The sequence below is a fragment of the Lepeophtheirus salmonis genome, chromosome 3, assembly GCF_016086655.4.
Source record: "Lepeophtheirus salmonis chromosome 3, UVic_Lsal_1.4, whole genome shotgun sequence".
Lineage (NCBI taxonomy): Eukaryota > Metazoa > Arthropoda > Copepoda > Siphonostomatoida > Caligidae > Lepeophtheirus > Lepeophtheirus salmonis.
This window is the reverse complement of record NC_052133.2, coordinates 30732893-30753608: the sequence shown is the minus strand read 5'-3', so window position 1 is coordinate 30753608 and position 20716 is coordinate 30732893. Positions and strand designations below refer to the sequence as shown.

Below are 20716 nucleotides of genomic sequence, written 5' to 3'. Positions count from 1 at the left end.
TATGATAGAAAAGAAAAAAATTACAAATTCCATTCCGTATCTAGTAAATGTATAGACAAGAATCCCTCCGATGTGGATTCTCAATTCTATTTAGAGACCAACTGGGACTTCCTCTTATAGCCCTCCATCAATTCCTCCGTGTTACTATTATGTCATTAATTGACTTTATACTTGAATGTTACCTCCTCAGAACTTAAAGAATAATGACAAGAGCTCTGGAACATTAAAAAAACACTGTTCATATTGCAACTAGAAAAAAGTCTCACACTCTTTTAATGGCATATTTTATTTGGAACTCGACGAGTTATTATATGCTACATTTACTTGCACCTCTGATTCAAGGACAGGAAAGCAATTAATGGAATAACACTAGTCAATAAAATTTGAGATAGAGTGTCCTTGATTACTTTTACCTCTATAAATATGGAAATGACCTTTATAATCTAATTTTTCTGCTGTTGTGGCTAAGAAAGTGGTTTTTTTAAAGAATATTATTTGTAATACACCTAAATAATTTATTTCTTATTTTTATCTTTGAAAAATCTAAATAAAAAAGAAAAGCAAAGAATATAATTTGTAGACACAGGTTTTCAGATTCAAAAAAAATATTTGAATCAAATCTAAATATTTTTCTTAATTGGAGGAAGTGCAATGTAGCCGCAAAAAAAAAAAATGAAAAAAAAAATACCCTTGCTTAAAAGTCTATAAAGTACTCGTTTTTGGTCACAATTACAAAAATCATTGCTTTTCACAAAAAATTTCAAACATTAAATTTTTAGGAAGAATTCCCTCTTTTTTTTCGAGGGGGGAAGGGCTACAACCTACCATGCAAAATGCGCGTAATTAGCATTCACTGATAATAACACAAGTCAACATTTTTTCCCCTTCAGATTAAGATTGTGTGTCCCTTATTTTCTTAGCCTCATGAAACATGAAAATTACCATCATAGGCTAAATGTCTTCTTTTTTGGCCTATAGTGAGCAACATATTTATAATATACTATCACTAAACCTTGATAGCTCAATAAATATAAACAAAACATTCTTTTAAGCAACAAATCTTAAGTAACTATTAAAATATTATTTTTTTAGGGAGTTCTTTTTTTATTATGAACTTGAATGTCTGCCTTATATGACAAACAATGGATTTTTAAATTATTTTTTTTCGTAATAAACTAATTTTTTTTTGCATAGGTATGGATTTTTGATTTTTTTTTTCCGAGAAATTTAATTTTCTGTGAGTGTTTAAGAATTTTTTCAAAAAATTAAATATTTGAAATTTCTTTTTTATTTTGTGATGGGGAAAAGCAATGAATTTTTGAATTTTGTTTTCTAAAAATTTAATATTTGTAATTGAATTTTGATTTTTTTTCACTAAAAGCCCCCTTCAAAATATAATCCTCCGGACGCCCCTGTTTTGGACATCTTAAAAAAACACCAATAAGTAAGGCAGTGAATAATTGTCGGAGAAGTTCAACAAGGACTTACAATTATAACTCCGCATCAAATCCTCAAAGTTACTCTCCGTCTTTTATGAGTACACCCAAATGTTCAATCTGATTTCGTATATATCAATGATAACTTGTATGCAGTAGAAAAGGAAGTTCACATCTCAGGAGTAAAATAAATGATAACAGCATAGGAAAAGAAAATTCCCTTTTCAGTATGCCAACACCAAAAAAAACCAAGCTACCTAAAAAAATGATTTTGATACCTAGTTGTTATTCATAGTATACTTCTGAATCAAGGAGAGTGATATTAATAAAATCATAAAATTAGTTATACTTTTTCATTGGTGAGTGGTACTCAAGGTTCATGAAGAGAAGTGTACTCATTGATTTTAAAAATATATTGTTTTTTGCAAAAAAGAAATGTGAAGGAAAATGTATTTTCTACACTCACAGATTCAAAAAGTGAGCCCGAGACAGAGAGCGCTCACAAAATGAGACTGTGAATGAGAGCAGTCCTGTGATTTATTGACCGACACTAAAGCGTTGTTTTTCCTTATAACCATATGATGATTATTTTTTTAAATTAGGATACACAAATAGTATTTACATCTGAATTAGTTTCTATTTCCAGTCATTTGAAATTATAAAAAACATCCAAACAATGTTTGACAACTCATAATGATTTTTACTCAGGTCAGCAAAGTTTTACTTTTTACGCTTGTATTATTATTTGATGTACTTGATGCAATAAGAATACATCTATAATTATTTTTATGCATCAAATATATATTTCAAGTATTTCAAATTTTCATTTTGGTAGTATTTTTTTTATACATAGTTTTGAGTCGACTTTTGACCAGGGGAAAAAGTCATGAAACATCCTTAAAAATTTGTTGTTTTCTTTCTATAAAATCTTATGTTAAATTCAGAAATGTCCTTATTTTACATGTACGACGATACAAACTAGAGACAAAACATTGTCAATGTCAACAAAATCCTCTTTTTTTAAAGAGTTTTATAAGGGTATTATAGGAGAAACCCGGATTAATTTGAAGCAATGTGTGACAATGTACTCTGTATTTATTTAAAAAGTTCGGATTAAACATTGTGATCCGATTGAAACTTTTCCTAAGTAGAGTCAGCTGACATATGTTGAAGGCTTGGGCGTGAGATTCAGGTGTTATTATTAGGAGGGAATGTACATAGTTCCGCAATGCCCATTGTTATAAATTTTAGTCGGTTTCTGGTTAGGCTGAGTCATTTATTTTATACTTTTCTTTGTTTAACCTATACTATTTCCTTATAGTAAAAAAACTCTAATATTTTTTGAGTTACAAGATATAATTTAATTATTAGCGTTGCGGGAAGGTTTTGTACAAAATGGATTAAATTCAAGCTTACACCCATTCTGAAATATCATTATAACCCTACTGATACAAACTTCTCATTTTTCCGCCAAAAATATTCTTTTTTGATAAATTACTCTTTTATGATGATAAATGTGATAGTTTTTGTTTAAACATTGAAAGAGTAGATGATTTTATGGTTTAATGATAGACAAGTAGACTTTACAATATCACTGGACGGTTTGGGTGACTTTATAAACTCTCACAAATATTTAAAAAAATTAAACGGAAAGAAAACCAATCCTCGTACACAAAATATATTTCATAATTAAATGTATCCAAATAGCTACTCTTAAAAATGAACATATTGTTTTGAAATTTGGCTTATAAATAAAGGTTTCATGGTCCAAAGTGTGTGTAAGTGCACGAAATCACCCGGTTCTCTCCTAATGGTACCGGGTTGCTGTTGTATTTAAAACGGTACTATATCAAATTGGTATTAGAATCGGTACTTGCAGTGTACTTGCAAACACCCATGTTCAATTCCAATTGAACTGCCCTTGTTTGTAACATATTTTTGGTCAAAAAGGTATTCAAATACCAATACCAACTTTGTTAACGGAACTGGTAGAAAAATATTGTCATTGTCATAACACTAATCTCAACAACTTAATTAATTTGTACATCTTACCTCCAGCGAGTTTTGTATTAAAAATTGAAATCAAACCAATATTGCTGATAACTTATTTTACATCCTTATAGACGAATAGTTGTCTGAAAAAGACAGATTATTTTTTTATTATTTACGCTTCAAACGATTCCCTTTATCAACACTGTGACATAACTGTAAATCATCATTTGATTAATTATTTTTTCAATATATATATTTACAAAAGATTAAATGCATTTTTCCTGAGCGAAAAATATGACTTGGTCACCTTGTATATCCATGGTTTATACTAGAACCCGACTAATATATCTACGAGTCAATTAAATTGGCCTATTATGACCATTTGAGAAAAATTGACCAAAGGGGCCGATCAGTACAAAATTTTAACCTTTAAAAAACAAAACAAGATCAATTGTTTATTCAAAAAACAAAAATTGCATGTTTTTAAACACAAAAACAGCATCAAAAGACTAAATTAATTACTTAACTTGACAAGAGTAATTATTAAAAAAAACAATTTCCGTTCTCTTTTAATTAGTATAAGATCAACTATCTTCAAGACCTATGATATTACTTTTAACAATAATATATTAAATGTTTATTTAATATAATTTGACTATTTACTGTCCAAAAACAAATTTTGGTATAAAACCCTAGGATTATCTCGCATGCACTTTTTAATTTCGCAGTTTAGTATTTTGTCTCAGTCTCTTTTGCCTTAAGACATTTGCCTCTAAGTCATATTTATAGTAAATGTTTATTTTTGTTAGAAATTGAGGTTCCTTTTGATTTTTTTAAATCAAAATATGTCATGTTTATTTCTATAAAATACATTAAATGTGTATTTTCCGTTGAAATAATGACGGAATCATGCATCAAAATTACAATGTATACCATTGATATTTTACTAATGTAATGAGTCCAAAATAAGTAATATAATTAATTAGAAGAAAAGAAAATAACTAAACACAACAGCAATTCGATTTGAATGGAAGAGGCAGATATCAATTATTAGACATCATGAATTATCAATATTTGAAAATACTTATGAATTGACGAAAAAGGTTAATATGAATTTATAATACAGGAAATATTAGAATAAGAGGCAATGGGTTATGGTGAGCCAAACCACTCATTATAATTTTGGGCATAATTTCATCATTATTTCAACAAATAATACCAATTCATGTTTTTATAGGACTAAACATGACATAGTTTCAAAAAAACATCAATAAAAACAATAATGACGCATATGAACCTCATTTATTTAAATATAGCCAAAAAAAAGACAAAAGTTCCAGAGACGTTAACAAAAATCTTAATAAATTAATTTATAGAGTGGCTGATATGATCATACTCAAACTTTTCTGTGTCCTTATTTATGGAGTTTTAAGGGTTTATTAGAAAAAGAAAAATCATCAGCAGCATTGGCCTAAAAAAATCATATTGTTCGATCCCCTTTGTTTGCCTCCAAAACCAGTCTAGAAAATTAACAGATTAGAGTATTTTATTAACTATCCAACCTATTTATTAAATAATTTTAAATTTTAGTTTGTATATATTCAAGCTAACTATTCAGTCCAAAAAAAAAGTAAATAATCCAAAGAAATGGACCTTCTTTTCTGCAAAATTTTTAAACATATATGTTTATAATTTATGAATATCTAATTTTGATAAAAACAGTTTGCAGATAAAATAATAAATATTTTTAAGGGCTTTGCTTGAAAAGGGATACCGCCATGTTTTTTTTCTTTTTTATAAAGGACAAAGGAGTTTGTTTGATGTTCGAGTAAATGGCCTTTAATTAAAAATGAATATTTGCTTGTAGGTAAAAGGTATAGTTCAACAACGGTATTGATTTTTTTATATGCAAAAATGGCTCGAGGCTAAGTGCAGAAAATTAAATAAAGAATTATATTGCATTAAAAAGACAATAGATAAATATAAGTATAAATAGGCAAACAATCGAGTTTTTATATATTATTATATAAAGTTTTGCATTATAAAATTATAATCAAATCAATATTGCTACTGAATAGGGATAGGTTATATGTATTTATTATCCGGGTAAACTCTGGTAATAGGGCTTGAACAAAGTAAAAAATATGAATCAACTCCAAAGTGGTATGACAATTTGTAGCTTGTTGTGTAAACTATTCATTTTACAAAAATGACGTATGCTGAAAAGAATTTTCATAGGGCCTTCTATGTGAGTAACATACACCTATATTTTATATTAAATAATATTATATATATGATATCAAGTGATGACTCATCATTTGAGTTCAAAAGTAATGATACAAACTGGGAAAGACATAAAATTACTCGTCAAAAGTAGTGTTGGATCGGTCTAAACAAAAACAGAAAAGACTACAATGCTGTTAGTTGGTCATAATAATAAAAATTCTGTCCTAGAGCCGGTACTTATTGATCTTTTATCGAAACTACAACAGCTGAAATTACGTTGTTACTTTTATTAGAGTCGATAAAATATCACCATAATCCCTAACCTCTTTCAAAGAGAAAATATACATATACGTATTATTTTACGTTATAGCTATGATTAATTATTTTCATAGTTATTATATTCTTCAATCCTAGCTAGGAGTGAAGACAATAAAAAAAAAGATAGCTTGGACCATAGAGCGGAAAGATCGATCAATTGGTCCCTAGGACCGTAGAATAGTAAAAAAAGATCGAACCGATAATAAAAAGACTGAAAAAGGGGGGGGGGGAGATGATTGTTTAGAAAATCATTCCTATGACTGATCCAACCCTAGTGAATAGGGATAAATAAAGGACAAAAACCTGAATACCCCCAAATTACCCTGCAGGTACCCATTTTTATGAGTCAATAAAAGGTATTTTTTCGTTGATGTTCCGGGCATGGGTATGAAGCAGATTCCAATACTGAACTTGACCTTTGTAAAAAATAACATGTTTTTAAAGTAAACATAAGTGAATAAGGTATATCAAACTATCAACGCAAAAGTATACATCCATAAGAAAACCTATATTGAATGAAATATGTTTTAGATGCGTAAATATACCTTGAAAAATAAATAATTTCTATAATTTTTTTGAGAAGCTTTCCAGCACATTTCCAAGCAACATCAAATAAATTTTCTAACAATTTTTTTTTTCTTTTCCAATGGAGTGAAATAAGTAGCTAAAAATTATCTTATTTACATATTTGAAATGTTTACTATCAAAAGTTGTTCCTTGGAATAAAAACATACTACAGAATATTTCAGCCCTATTGAAAAATCCTATTTCGATGTTCCTCATTGCAATTGAAATAAGTTAAATTTCAATTTTTCTCTAAAGATAATTCGTCGAACGTAAAAACTCAAATACTATCATTGACCTATCAAAAAAATATTTATATATTGGGGAAAATAAGGATACATGTTACAAAAAATCCAAAAAAAAATTTAAACTGGCATAAGTTTCACAATTTACTTGAACACCTGGGCAATATGTCATAGGAATTATTTGTCTTAGGTAAATACCTAAGACAAATAATTCCAAAGTATTTTTGATGTAGTTCAATAATTAATAGCCATTTATTGGTGTTTTCGAAACTAACCAAAAGTAGGATACTTGATACAACAGAAGGAGACATGATACGGGGAAAAACATGTAAAAAATGCCATTCGTGATATTCACACATTTATTTTATATTTTATTACAATTTGTCAGTATAAAGTAAATAATTCTAATTACATAAATAATATAAACAAATAAAACATTTACAGAAATAGCACATAATAGTTAATAATAAAATTTAAAAAAATATTTTTTTTACTTTTTACTGTGATTGATAATTAGAGTATAACAAGATGGTTTTATTACACAAAAAAACAAAACATAATTATATATATATATATATTCAATAAAAATGGGGCGAAACCAGTCTCCTTCATAGTGTTTGAATAGTAATAAATGATGTGAACTGAATATTGAAACTAATAATATATTACAAGCATGTTAAATAATTGAACAACATTCTAAACTATGACATTTAATAAAAAAATAATTAAAATATCATGCTTTATAATAGAAATATATCTCAACAAACACTTAGCTAAAATGTTTACTTTTTGTGTCAAAAATTTCAACGTCGAAATTCTCTATAACTGTAAGCATCAGGGAACCCGGATTTTATGTTGATTTGATAAATAAAGAACGACATTCTATTGTAAGAACAGGGTGTTTAGATAACTTTACATTTTTAAGTTATTGGCTGTGTAACTTATCTCCTCCGTAACGAGTATCCTCACTCTCGACTAATACAAAAAAAGGTAACTTTGTCTTGTTACATCTTATAAATGCTAGTTTTTTGTGTTGTCCGAATTCATTTCTGAGCCAAAATTAAACCTAGATGAAACAGCACAATTATTTACGAACTTAAAAATAACCTGAATACAAGTGGAAAATGATTTAAGTCCTTAAAATATGGAGCTCATGTAAAAAATTAATATAAAGTAATTTTCTACATGTGTAAAAAAATTTTAAATAAATATTACCTAAATAACAATCAATAAAACAGTACTTCTAAACATTCAATTCTATTGTGGAACCTCAAATCTGTCGGATCCCCTTAATATTTTGTGTGTGGTCATATTTTATGACGTACCAAAATTTTGACCTAGTTTATGTTTATTGACAACTTTTTGAGAAAACAAAAAATCTTAAACGAGCCAAAATAGTATTGTTGGACATTTTTGTTGTGCAGAGGGATTGACAAATTTATGACAGTACTATAAAAACTGCTATTGAACCCAAAACATGCAGTTAAAGCTAACTGCATGAAACATTTTGTTTTATATTTTTAGTTGAAAAGGTATCTGAAACATGTCGAAAACTATTGGTATCGTGATAACACTAGATTAAACTTACAAATACTATTTTTTTTTATCATACTAATATTATAGCGGTACAAACAGCGTGATTAAGACATGTTAATATTGAATCAACAATGACGTAACCTTTGAATTTGTTAACTTAAAAAAAAAAATAATAAGTTATCATTAACCAACTCCATCACTCAAAACGAAATTTTCGAAGCCCCTGTAAGCAAAGTATGATATATATTTTTTTTTAAAGGGGAGAGGGTTGTTAATTTTTTTTTCAAATTTTCACTTGATACCCCACTTTTTCCTACTTTAATAATTAATTGACTTTTAAAGAACTAAAATATGGGTCATTGCATAATTTAAAGCAATGGGTAAAACATTATGGGCTAATGGATATTTGTGTCTACATTTATCAATTTTACTTTTGTCGTATCCAAATAACATATTGTTGATTATAAAATGGGAAAAAAATTATCAATTCAAAATAGCTGAGTAATTGTTCTTGATGATTTATATAAAAACTAAAATGATATTTGCCATAATACAAGTCTTATAATATATTTTTTACTTATCAAAAAATACATGATTTTAGTACTTTTTTGTTAAGGGATTACGTTTGCAACAAAGAAAGATCAAATATTTTATAAATTCTCATTTTTCGGTCTAATGATCAATTAATTATATATACAATATGACCCATCAATAAAAAAATCAATCAAGAATGACTTTCCTCGAAATTGAATGTGGATAAATATTCTTTGTCAAATTATACAAAGTATTTATTTACAAATTATGCAAAATATCTATCAAAAAATTGTTTTTATTAAGCCATCGGAGGGACCATAAATGGCAAATAAAGTACCTAAAATTGATCGTCACAATAAGATAATGAAAAAGTTGATTTTTTTTTCATTATGAGGGTCATATTGGAGACAAATTAAGTATCTTAAATCAAATAAAGGGTCTGAACTTTAGCTAAATTTTTGGGTATCTTAACTCATCCCACAAATTTGAATACAGAGTCTATAATTTATTCAAATATGTTTATGTCTGAGGAGTATGTATGTATATAAGGACTAGTATGAGCCTGTTTGTTCCACGGACGCATGGGGAGGGGGCATTTTGAGAAAAAAAATCTGGTGGTGTATTGTCCATGTTTTTGTCTGTCAAATAATTTAAGAAGTGAAATAAATAATGTTATTTATAATTTATGTTTGTCTATTTAAATCGAATGTAAAAGTACCTAATTTATTCCAGGACAATAATTAAAAACCTGAATATATTTATCAATAAAACCCAGAAAGTCCAAGTTAAAGATTTTGCAGGTGGCCTTTTGGGTTTAATTAAAAAAAATTTACGTTCGTCAGAATTACTCTTGAACGGGTATTGTGTACTTCGATACTCCCACAGTTACGCCTGCCTTTAAACTTTCAAGTGAACCACTTTAAAAGTGAAAATGCCAAGATTGTGATTGGCGAAGTTTGGCTAATCAAGTAGTCAGTCACAGTAAACAATCAACAAATTGCTACGTAATAACCCTCTCAGAATGTTGCTAAATCAAATTTATGATTAATAATTTTTTTTAGGTGATGTTTCTTTTTTTCAAATACAGATAATAAGTTTATTTTATTGCAATATATTTTAATAATATTTGTTCACTTTTGTTATGTAAATAAAACCCTGTTCAATCCAATGTCGCTAGACTACACTAATCCTAACTTGCCTTGTCATAAATTTAGACCAAATTGAAGATCGCTTAATAAATAGTCCAACTTCATCTTCTCTTGCGCCTCTTTGTACAATTAGAAGTATTTCTCACCACCAAATAAAATTACTTTACCTCCAAATGAATTAATCTCATGCTTTCTACCATCTTCCATAAGATTTCTAGGAATCTCAGACGAATCAACTGGTTAATGCTTCTATTTTTTTTTAATAGTAGACTGTTGTACAAACATGTTACTAAATGAAAAAACTGCACAGAAGTAGGAGGAGGAGAAAGACTCGAAAGTGTTTTTTTTCGTATATATAAGATTACAAAAAAGAAATCCATTATTTTTAATGGATTTTTTTTTCATGAATGTTTAATTCCTTGGCAATCAGGGAAGTGTTTAAATGACTTTTGGACTCTACGAGTTCCATTATTTTATCCACATTTCGACAATCGATCTTCCACAGCATAGTGCATAATTGGCATGGACATTACTGGAACGGAATAGACGTAACCAATATAGTGCATGATTGACTGTTATAGTATTAGGACCATAAACACTATTTACATTTTCAGCCGCTTCCCTTGCGTTTTCACCTTTATCGAAGAAAAACGGTAAAATATGATGTATTTTCTCTTGGCTGGTGTCCATCTTTGATGTGCACTCAAGCAATACTATACTAAGTCCAACAATCACAAAAATGTATTTTAAGTGTTTTAGTAAAAAATAAACTTGGTTAGACATTAAAAAAGAAGAGTGGCTCGTGGCTATGCCACCGACGGCTCGGGCTCACCTAAAGGCTGACTCAGTCATCACGAAGTTATCTACATTTTATATTAAACCCGGCATATGGGCTCTATAATAAGGATGTCAGGATTCGATGATTTCATTGACGGACAATTTAGGGTGCTTCAACCATTTTGAACAGTGGTGTTTATAGATAATTATTTATGAAAACTGAGTCGAGATCCTCTCTTTTATTCAGTCGCGTGCTAGCTTGCCTATCAGATCTACCGGTTTATATTTCCCTCCGAGTATATATGTTATATGTATATCGAAAGAGGGGAGGGGAAGGATAAATAATTATAATATGCGAACTCTACCTTCAAATTGTTTCATAATCGGAATGTTAATAATTGTTTTCATTTATGTCATGTTTTCTTTTTAAGTGTTTTTAACCTTATTACAAAATTTTTATCAACTCTTATTTTTCCAATATTATGATTAGAATAAATGGCTAGATTATATTTTAAAAAAGATTAAGATTTTTGAGTTTTTGATTCATTGTCATTACATCTATGAAATTTTTTGAGCCACAAAATAGTCAAATTATTCAAATCAGGGACTACCAACAACTCATATGTTAAATATCATATATATATGATGTCCTACCAGTCTTAATGATTTTTATATGTTATATGTTGTTACAAAGTCATAAATTATAATTAATAATATTCTAGGCGTTAATATACAAATGTATTAACATAAAAAGGTGTGGAATATATTGCACTTTATATCACTTTGTGTATGTATGTGTATAATTTCTTTATACCAAAAAATAGTTGTTATTTGATATACAGTTAACACAAAAATTTTAATATGCCTTATATTCTTATAATTTTAGGTTGTCCGAGCCGCTAGTCCTGTCATTCTCAGAATCATCATTTTAGGAGCTTTTTTTGTATATAGCACTGTAAGTATTTAAATATTATTTAATTTTCTTCCACTTAAACATCTACGTAATATTGAATTATAATATTTGACAGAACTATATTGAAAAACCCACATACAATCAAACCTGTATCAAGCGGTTAGGCAATTTAAAAATTTTTGTGCAGATAACCTCTTAAACAAAGTTTCCTATTCTATAACAATTATATGTAAATCAGTAATGCGGATATGACTCCTTAGTGTGGCGACACCCTTAAAACAGGTATCCATTAGACCAAGTATGACTGCAAATTAAGAAATGTGAATATAGTGGAATTTGCTAGGCCGTATCTCAAAGGAGTTTTGAAACGAACGAGGGTCTGGTATAAAAACAAATTTGTTATCAGTGTCTTAAGGATTTAATACATTGTTTTGGTTGATCAATTCATTTCATATTCATAGAATAATAATCAATAAAAAAGTTAAGTTAATTCATTACAACCAAATGTAGGCAATCGCTAATTTTTGTTAGTCTGCTTACTCCTAATCCGCTAATACTGTTGGCCGTTTTGCTATTGCGAATACCTTTAACTTTGTAAGTTCATGGGCTCGAGAACGGTAATCCGCTAACGTGAATCCACTAATTAATTTATTTTAATGCAAAGGTCTTTAAAATGACCCGCAGATTACCAAGAAATATGTCTAAGTCGGAAGTTGTCAAACAAGGGAGGAATTATAAATATTATAGGGGGTAGAGATGTGAACCTAAAACTCTCTTAAAATATCTCCCTCTTACAATTTTGGAATTCCGCTGATCTAAAATCTACTACTTACTCAATCCACTAATTTTTCTTAGTCTACTAATTAGAGGATTAACGATCTTCAGAATGCCCAAATCTGCTTACAACATTCTTTGCTCCATTTTTATCATTCAATTCCACCATTCATTTAATAACTATTCGCCTAATAGGGGGGTAAATAGCCAATACTTGGTCTAATAAAGAAAGGGGGAAAAGGAGTGCATGGTCCATGAATAGAGTATTCTTTGATTAATTATGATACGTAGGGCAATGATCGTTTGAGAAGTGCTGTGCAGTATAGAGATACATTTGTGGTGCCCAGCTACTCACGCACTTTCAACAGTACTAGACAAAAAAGTCAATACAAAAAATTGTGTTGCTAATAACGAAATTTTGTGTCTAAAACAATACATGAAGTATAATTAGTGAGTTTTCAAACTTATCAACTTCAATCTATTATTATTCATATAGAAATTTAAAAAAACTGGAATCAGACCTAGTTCATGATTTGTACTATTTATAATTCACATTTTTAATTTTTCTAAAAATGAATTTCAGGCACTTATATATTTAGTTTAACCAACCTTTTGTTTCATAAGTAAGTATATACTCCCTAAAAAAGAGTATATATAAAATTCAAATATTATTTATTCTTCGCAGATTATGTTCGCTAATTAATCTTACAAACACAATAGTAAGCTGTACGTTATGTATAGTATACGTATTCTAGATTTCTATACATAAGCTGAGTTATATATATTAACAGTACTAGAGGGGAAAAAATTAAATTTTGTTTTTGGTGTCCTCTCCTTTGAAACTTCCCCAAAAATTCTTGCAATCTCACTCTCACTTCCTTGCTCTGAATACGTACACATCCCACAACCTTCATTCTTAAAAAGAATTACAACATGTCTGTAAATACAGCGGAATTTTGGAGTAACTTGTAACCCTAATTTTTTTTTAATATTTCTTGAAACTCAACAATATCAGACTCTCTACTAGACAAGAAATATTTTTTTTTTTAATTTATGTATTTCTACTTAAAAAATACAATGAATATAGTTTGTGGATTTTTAAATTAAAAAGTAGTTCCAATGCTCAAAGTTATTATAGTACACCTAAATACAAAATAAATGCATGGTTTAAATAGATTAAAATATAATGACGTCATACACATATATTTGATCATTAAAAGGACTGGTGTTGTATTTATATAAAGCGTAATAAGATATTGAAATTGTAATTTGTACAATATTTTATAAAACTATATTGGGTATTAACGGTGTTGTATTTTTTAAAAATGGCTGTATTTTATAAAAACCGTCATTGATATGGAAAGTAATAAATAATAAAACTAAGATACTATTATAAGTAGTACAATTACTTTTCGAAAAAATAATAGTAAAAATTAATAATGCTTTTATACTAAGATTACGACGCCTTCATCTGCATTAAACTTTAACAAAGAGTAAAAAGAGTCGACGATTGCTGCCCAAAAATTGAGGGATTCTCTGTTAGTATCTTACAAATCTGTTTTGTGACATCATTTGAAAACTAACATATGGTTACTATAATTACAGCCCACCAATTGAATATTTTTGATTCTGAGTCACATACCTACCGAAAGGGAAAAAGTTTTGATACCATTCCCAATCACATTTTTTTATAACTTGCGAGTTTCATTGAACTTTATTGAGTTTAATTAAAAATTTCCAGTTACTAAACTGAAAGAATCGGCTTTCAGTTTTCATTTGATATAAATCATACACAAAAGAAGCAAGGCAATCGTGACACACAAAAAAAGAGCTTACATTTGTATTTTAGTCCGCTCCGGCACTAAAAAAATTAATTCTCTTATTGAAGCTCTAATCCTTAATCTCTATTGTGTTTTAAGTCATTCAGAAATCGCTGACAATGCTTCTGACGGAGTTTTTACTCATTTTGTGGGGGAAAAAGGTCACTGAATCTTCTTGAATGACTTTACATCGGCCTGTTTTACTTCCTTGTAAAATGTGGATCCGCTCACCTTCTTCTTCTTGGCGTACTGAGCGAACGGAACAGCTGGGTTCTTTTCAAAGGCCTTCCTTACTTCTTTTGACTTCACCATGGTTGTTTTACCACTCTCAGGCTTGAGTGTAAAGTGTCCCCAATATTCGAACGATTCCTGACTGACTCGCATTACTTACTTTTAGGGTTTTAGTTATGTAGGATGCGCTGACTAAAACACCAATTTAAGATATTTTATTTTCCATTGAGATTATCTTGCTTATTTTGTTTATTTTCTATACTTGAACACTAAATGAAAGCTCATAACTTAAGCTTTCAATTAACTAACTAAAACTTTTTATGTAACTCACTACACGTATTAAAAAGCAATTGAAAATAGTCAAAAGAATTTTTCCCGTCTTTCTATAGTGAGACATGAAAAAGTTTTGGAGCAATTTGAGACTTAATAGCTCAGTGTATACTGTAACAATTTGTATCCCTTCTACAGTGAGTTTTTGTTTATGTTAAGTACAAAACATAAAAGTCTTCTATCATTTTGCAAGAACAACAAAGGCGAAAATTTTCAACCTTGCTTGACGCCGGGATATCTCCAAAACAGTTACTTCAGCCAACTATGGCTCCAATCTACCATCTGGATAAGGATCTTGTAGATGCCCCCAGGAGTGGTGGTAAAAAACAAAAAACAAATCATGATAGAGATGAACATGTAGATCAATGTACACCGTGTTAATGCGCGTCAACGAAACTGGCGTTGTCTCTCTACGAGTCCAAATAGTACCACTTTGACAGCAAAGATTATAAAAAAGTTAACCATCCGTTTATTTCCAGTTTTTTTTTTAAACCTTAACCTTAGCCTTAATCACAATATCTGAATCTCATGGATTATAGGGTATGGTGGTGGCAAGTAGAGTCCCAATACCCAAATATTAAGGCTGTAAATGACTGGGTCAATGAGCAGTGGACTACTATGTTAGAGGCCAACATCAAAAGCACCTGCAGCAAATTCTTTATGCCGTTATGGCTGCCTACGGTAGTCATATTATAAGTTAGTTATCTTTGATATCATTAGTATACATTATATTAAAATAAAAATTGTTGTTGATATTGAATGTATACAAAATTATACATCATTATTCTCTTCTTTCATTTTATTTGCAAACTTTTGCAAGACCAGGTATATTGGTTTGTAAATTTCTATTGAGAAATAAGGATATTTATGATAGTAAAAAATATGTTTATGCTAATGGTGTTTTTATATTTATAAATATTATAATATGTGTATATATACAAACATAATATGCCATATTGTTTTATGTCTTCAAAATTGTTTTTATTTGTAGTTCTTAGTATTGCTACAAATAGAATATGTTTATAAAAACAATATAGTTTGCAACCTTTAAACAAAAGTTAATATATATTTATGGAGGATAGAAGCAATGCGGAATATTCTTAAAAATATGTCACCAAAAACAAAAACAGAGCGGAAAAGTCAATTGAATAAAAAAATGGATTCCTTGAAACAAATGTACATAATCTGGGGTGGGCTAAGGCTGAAACAATATTGGGGAAAAATCAAGAAAAGGAGAAATATAGCCTGTCAACACAAAAGCAAGCTAGAATGATTTTTCTCAAAATTTTGTGTGGAGTACATTTGTATTCTTAGATGAATTCTCGTCAATTTCTATCAACAAAATATCCATTGAACGCACCGCAAATTACACTTAAATTAGCCAAAATTGATGGTCTCAATAAAATAATGAGATAATGATTTAATTTATTTAAAAGGCCATATCGGGGCCAATAACAGCCTTTTAAACCAAAAAAAGGCTCTAAACTATAATTCAAATTTGACTAAAAAACCCATAATTGAATTAATTATTGCTTCTATATATCTAGGAATAAAAAAATAAATAAACACTGTCTCCTTTTCTTGATTTTAGTTCAAGATAGTTGTTGTGTTGACGCACCACATTGTTAATGATATTTTTTTAATATCATCAAATAGAACTGTCATTAAGTAAACAATTGATGCGAACAGAAAACATTTCTACCTAGATATATTAGATTTTACATGTTTGTTTGCAAATCAAGTCTGCCAATAAGGATTGTTATAATTAGTGATGATTACAATTAACGATGAAGTCAGTATTCTGCTGTTTCTCTCTTTTTCTGATGTGACTACGTTTAGAATATACATCAAAGAGTACTATGACCAAAGATTTTTGTATATTCACAAATAACGCAACCTTTACACTTAGTTGCAACCTACAGATTACAGAACAATTTTGGAATTTTAATATATTTTATACATTCGTAATAATTTTGTTTCCCTACTAAAGATATGTGCACCAGAATTCAAAATACACATAATCTTTGCAATTATATACCCATTTACTCAATACTGTTTAGTTAGTAATTAGAGATTAATGCTTTTGTTGTGTTCCTGTGTACCATGTCCAGAAATCAAAAGGATGGTTCGAAATTATTTATAAAAAAAGATTTGCATCTACAGTGAAAGGAAGCTATTACACTACGACTGAGGAACTTTGTCCATCTGAAACCCCTTAAAGCGCTTCCTAGCAAATCCTTTCATAAGAACTTGGAGAGGAGAAAAAGGAAAATTGGTCACTTTTGGGTAAGTAGCAGGAAATACCAATACCAAAAGTCCAACTTTAAGAACATTCAACATGCTTTCTTTTCAAATTCGGATTCTCAAAGTGGGGTTCTCCTTTATTTTCAATACAACAACCCACCCCGAACAAACACTGGATTCCCTTCTAATAAAATCAATCAAGTAATATTTATTTCACTCTGACAATGAATACTTCCTAAGAAGAAATACTAAAGAGGATTGTTAATGTCAACCCACGTTTTTCCAGAAAGTGTATGAACTCTCCATGTATACAGTGATCCCAGGATGCGTGTAACGAAGAGCGAAAAAGAGAATCCTTTACTTCTCAGCGAATCTGAAATCGGAACCAACAAAGTTGCTATATTTTTTTCCCGGATGCAATACAAAAACAAAACTTTACTTAAAGGGTAATTTCTGGTGCATAGAAAGGAATAATTATAATATTTTTTGATATAAATGTACGATAATTAGTCGAAGAATGCAAATATAATCCAGACTCAATTTGAAGAAAAATCATTCTAGGTTGCGTTTGTCGCATATATATAGCATTATGTAACAAAAAATTAGTTTTTTTCTTTGTCATTGGAAAAAACTGTATAATTTTGTTAATTAACTATAACTTCACAAAAGAAAAATTTCGAGAAAATTATTTTCTAAACAGAAAATGTCATTTAATAGAACCCATTTTTTGTAAATGATGTAATACTGAGAGTTAATTTTCAGGAAGTAAAAACAAAACAAATACAACAACTAAGTTGCATAATGTTTCTACATGCTTTGCTGTAGCAAGTTTTTTTATATTCAAAAAGGGTAATAGTTAAATATATTTTATTAGCGACTTGTAGTTTGTTAAATTGGGGAATAAAAAGGCTTCAAGTAAGGAAGAATCATTAGAATTTAGGCGTAAAGTAAAGATAACTTTTCTAATGTTTTAAATTTGCAAATAAATTATGAGCCGTCCAAGTTCCTTGAGTTTGTATCAAAATAGGAAACAACTATCATTTTGGTAAAGTTTATACTATGGTAATTTTTTATTTATATCTATATATAGGATGGTCCAGAATTAGAGTCAAAAATACTATGACCATCATAAGGATCCACACTGAAAATTAAATTTAAAATGCTGCAAAGACACATATGACCACTTTTGGGACAAAACCGTCTTGCCGCTCTCTTCCCCTGATCCTGAACCTTTGACTTTGTAATGTGAAGAATGGTGGAGGAGTTGTTCAATGCAGTTTTCAGGCGCAAAAAAAGATTCCCAGATGGCAGGTGCAGATGCAAAATATATCCAAAGAGATTATGAGTAATTTAATTTGTTCAATGTGACTCTAATTCTGGTTCACCCTGTGAAATAACTATGAAAGAGAAATATATTTAAAATATGTTAAAATCATGAATATGTTTTCTGAATCTAATTTTCTTATATTTCTATTCATAAACTATTTTGATAAATCATTCGTACATTCCACTTAAATATCGACAAAATTGTCAAATATTTATAGAAAAAAGATCAAATAGATTCAATTTGGAAAGCCATATCAGAACTAAAAAGCCTCTCATATATTCAATGAAAGCTCAATACTATAGCTAATACTCCTATGTATCTCAAACCATCCCACAAATTATAATATGAAATCCAAAAAGGACAAATATATACATCAAGAAATTTCCTTGCTGTATATATTTATAAAATAAAATAGTAAATTGGGAATTTGTCCAAGAGTGTTTTTGTATTGACACATCACATCATTTTCTTTAAACATTTTGCTTTTGTCATAAACTTTAGCATATATATCCCTAATTGTATAATAAACTAAATATAGGCTTGCCATATATTTGAGCATAAAACATATGTATACGCTAAGATTATGAAAAAACTCAAAGTATAAAGATTACCTACATTTTGTCATAGTCTCTCTGTTATTTACTTTCTTTTATGGAAAAATAAATTGGAGGAAAATCCATACTTTTCCCAAGTATGTACAATACTTACAATAGCTATTTTTCACAATATCTCACATATGTTTTTTCTTAATAATATTTATCAAAAATATTGTAAACAAGCGGTAGTTCCCAGCATTGCTCAGAGTTTTTCTGTGACTATAAACTTTTTTTTAATAATATAGTTGTCCTCTCCCATTTTCTTCTCTTTTTTAATATAACGCTCTGAGATTTAGCTTGAGTGCCTCTCAGACTTAATAGATATTTTTTGGTTGATCTATTCATTTTGTATAGAATAATAATCAATAAACAAGTTATTTTAATTCCTGAAAACATTTATCATACTACATATACTTTTAATTAGTAATAATAGGAAAAAATAAAGAATCGCCCACAGTTGGTCTAAAATAAAAAGGAAAAAAAGTTTTGCATGTTCCATGTATGTACATATATGTACTTCAAAAAAAACATTGGCTTATAATGATCAAAAGAGACAAGAATATGTATATTTTCTAATTTACAACCCAAGAATCCGATATGATATGTAAAACCTAAGATCTATATGGGTAGCCCCAACACTGGCAGTTTTGTTACTGACGCATTTTATACAGTACTAGACCTAATAAATATTGGAGCCAGTACTTCTATTTAAAAAAATGTCTCACCTGATAACATAACATGAAATAAATTTCTAGGCTAGAAATTGTTATTTATAAAACATTGTTTTATAAAGAACACATACTAATTTTAATAGCGGAACCAGTAGACAAATATTTTCAGCGTGCCAACACTCCGTTTGAGTTACAAAGTAATTTTTCTCTCTAATGTCACTACTACTCATTTTTCTTTTGAACTTGCAAACCAAATGAAGAAGAAATTGGAAAAAAATTGAATGACATAGATTTATATTGAGAAAATATTAGACCAGATATATTCAAATAGAAGATTTTTTTTTTGTGTGTAAATTGGTCACATACGTTCTGTATTATAAAATAAACAAACATTTATCTCGAGGAATAATAAAAATGATCCGATTTGTCATCGATTTTTATAAGTAATCAATAATCTTTTGTGTAGTGAGTAGAATTAACAATCAATATTTAAAAAGAAGGCGTAGAAATAAAATAAAAAATCATCATATATAAAAGTCAATAATATTATCTATATGTGTGTTTCTTATTATTTACTAGAAATTGGTATCCTTTTCTGCTTAATAGACTGTTTTTAGTATTCCTTCAAAACGAGAGTGTTTTACATATTAGGCAGGATTTACAACGATTCGATCCTCAGCTCTACTCTGAGTCCAATGAGGACTTACAATTATAATTCCCCAAGAAATCCTCATCGTTAAGGCAAGTTACCATATCGATCGTGCGTGTACACGTCTAAGTATATATATATAAATGATATTTTTCTTATAACAACTCGTCTCCTGATAACATTTATATATGTTACGGGCAATGGAAATGACTGGGTAATACACAAAATGCCAGTTAGAGCGGCAATATGCAAAATACCCAGGCAATCTATAAAATTTCCAATCGAGTGGTCAATGGTCATTTTAACTTAATTTACATTGTCGGGTGAAATAATTGTGGGTAATTTGAGCAATGAACAACTCATTGCTAAGCAATTTGATCATTAA

The 20716-nt window shown here is 29.0% G+C and overlaps 1 protein-coding gene across 1 annotated transcript in view; it reads left to right on the top strand.

Moving 5' to 3' along the window:
* The window catches only part of LOC121114902 (uncharacterized), a 265038-nt gene that overhangs the window by 181168 nt on the left and 63154 nt on the right, over positions 1-20716 (top strand). The window contains 1 exon segment of the mRNA XM_040709015.2: positions 11663-11731. Coding sequence (XP_040564949.1) covers positions 11663-11731 — 69 coding nt within the window.